Source organism: Egretta garzetta, unplaced genomic scaffold (assembly GCF_000687185.1).
Source record: "Egretta garzetta isolate BGI_Z169 unplaced genomic scaffold, ASM68718v1 scaffold640, whole genome shotgun sequence".
NCBI lineage: Eukaryota > Metazoa > Chordata > Aves > Pelecaniformes > Ardeidae > Egretta > Egretta garzetta.
This window is the reverse complement of record NW_009258264.1, coordinates 462,320-463,193: the sequence shown is the minus strand read 5'-3', so window position 1 is coordinate 463,193 and position 874 is coordinate 462,320. Positions and strand designations below refer to the sequence as shown.

At 55.9% G+C, this 874-nt stretch overlaps 1 protein-coding gene across 1 annotated transcript in view; it reads right to left on the bottom strand.

Moving 5' to 3' along the window:
• The window catches only part of CDK18 (cyclin dependent kinase 18), a 13,766-nt gene extending 13,277 nt beyond the window's left edge, over positions 1 to 489 (bottom strand). Inside the window, exon 1 of the mRNA XM_009647735.1 lies at positions 366 to 489. Coding sequence (XP_009646030.1) covers positions 366 to 489 — 124 coding nt within the window. The remainder of the gene's footprint in view (positions 1 to 365) is intronic.
• Positions 490 to 874: the final 385 nt, after the last annotated feature.

Genomic DNA, 874 nt, shown 5'->3' with positions numbered 1-874 from the left:
AGGGAGTGCGCCAATGGCACTGTCACTTTGAGGCAGGCAGGAGAAGATCCCAGGCTTTCACGCTCTCTACGTTAACCGCAGATGTGTCATTCCCCTCTGTTTTGTGCAAATACCTTTTCCTCCCATAAGGCTTTCCTTTATGCAAGTATAAATCTCTCTTCAGGTCAGATTTAATGACAAGGTGTTATTAATCCTGCTGGATAGATGGGGAAAGCAACACTGACGAAGGGGCAGTAACTTTCCACACTCTAACACACCCAGAGAAAGCCCAGGGGGGTTGGAGTGGAGATGCTTACTGGCAGCGCTGACCCTGGATGCTCCCGACCAGCCCCAGCACCGTGGCAGGGGGCCTGGGGGCTCCTTACCTTCATTCCTCCGGTTGTTGAGCTGGTTGAACTGCTCCGTGAACTCCGTCAGTGACTCCTCGATGGTCTCTGTCCGAGGAACCGAGAGTGAAAACCTCCGCTTGAAATTTTTCATCTTGTTCATTTTACCTTGTGCTGCGAGGGATGGCGGAGCCCTGCGGGGAAGGCGGGGGGAGAGAGCAGGCTGAGAGGGCTGGAACGATGCACAGGGTGGTCCCCCAGCCCCTCCAGCTCCTGCTCTTTGGGGCTGGCAGCACCCCAACCTGAATTTCCCCTGCTGGGGATCTGCAGGGGTCCCCAGGGACATCGTCTTCTCCCAGGCACCGCCGTTGTGTCAGAGCAAAAGCGGAGCCACGGGGTCACCAGGGGAATCGGGTTGCTCATGAATTTAAGAGCTGACTGTGGTCAAGAGGTGCAGGGAGGACTTTTTCTGAGCTAGTTATCAGAGATGAGCCCCGGGCAGTGCTGCGCACACCAAATCACCAGTACCAACACAGGCTGGGCCTTGC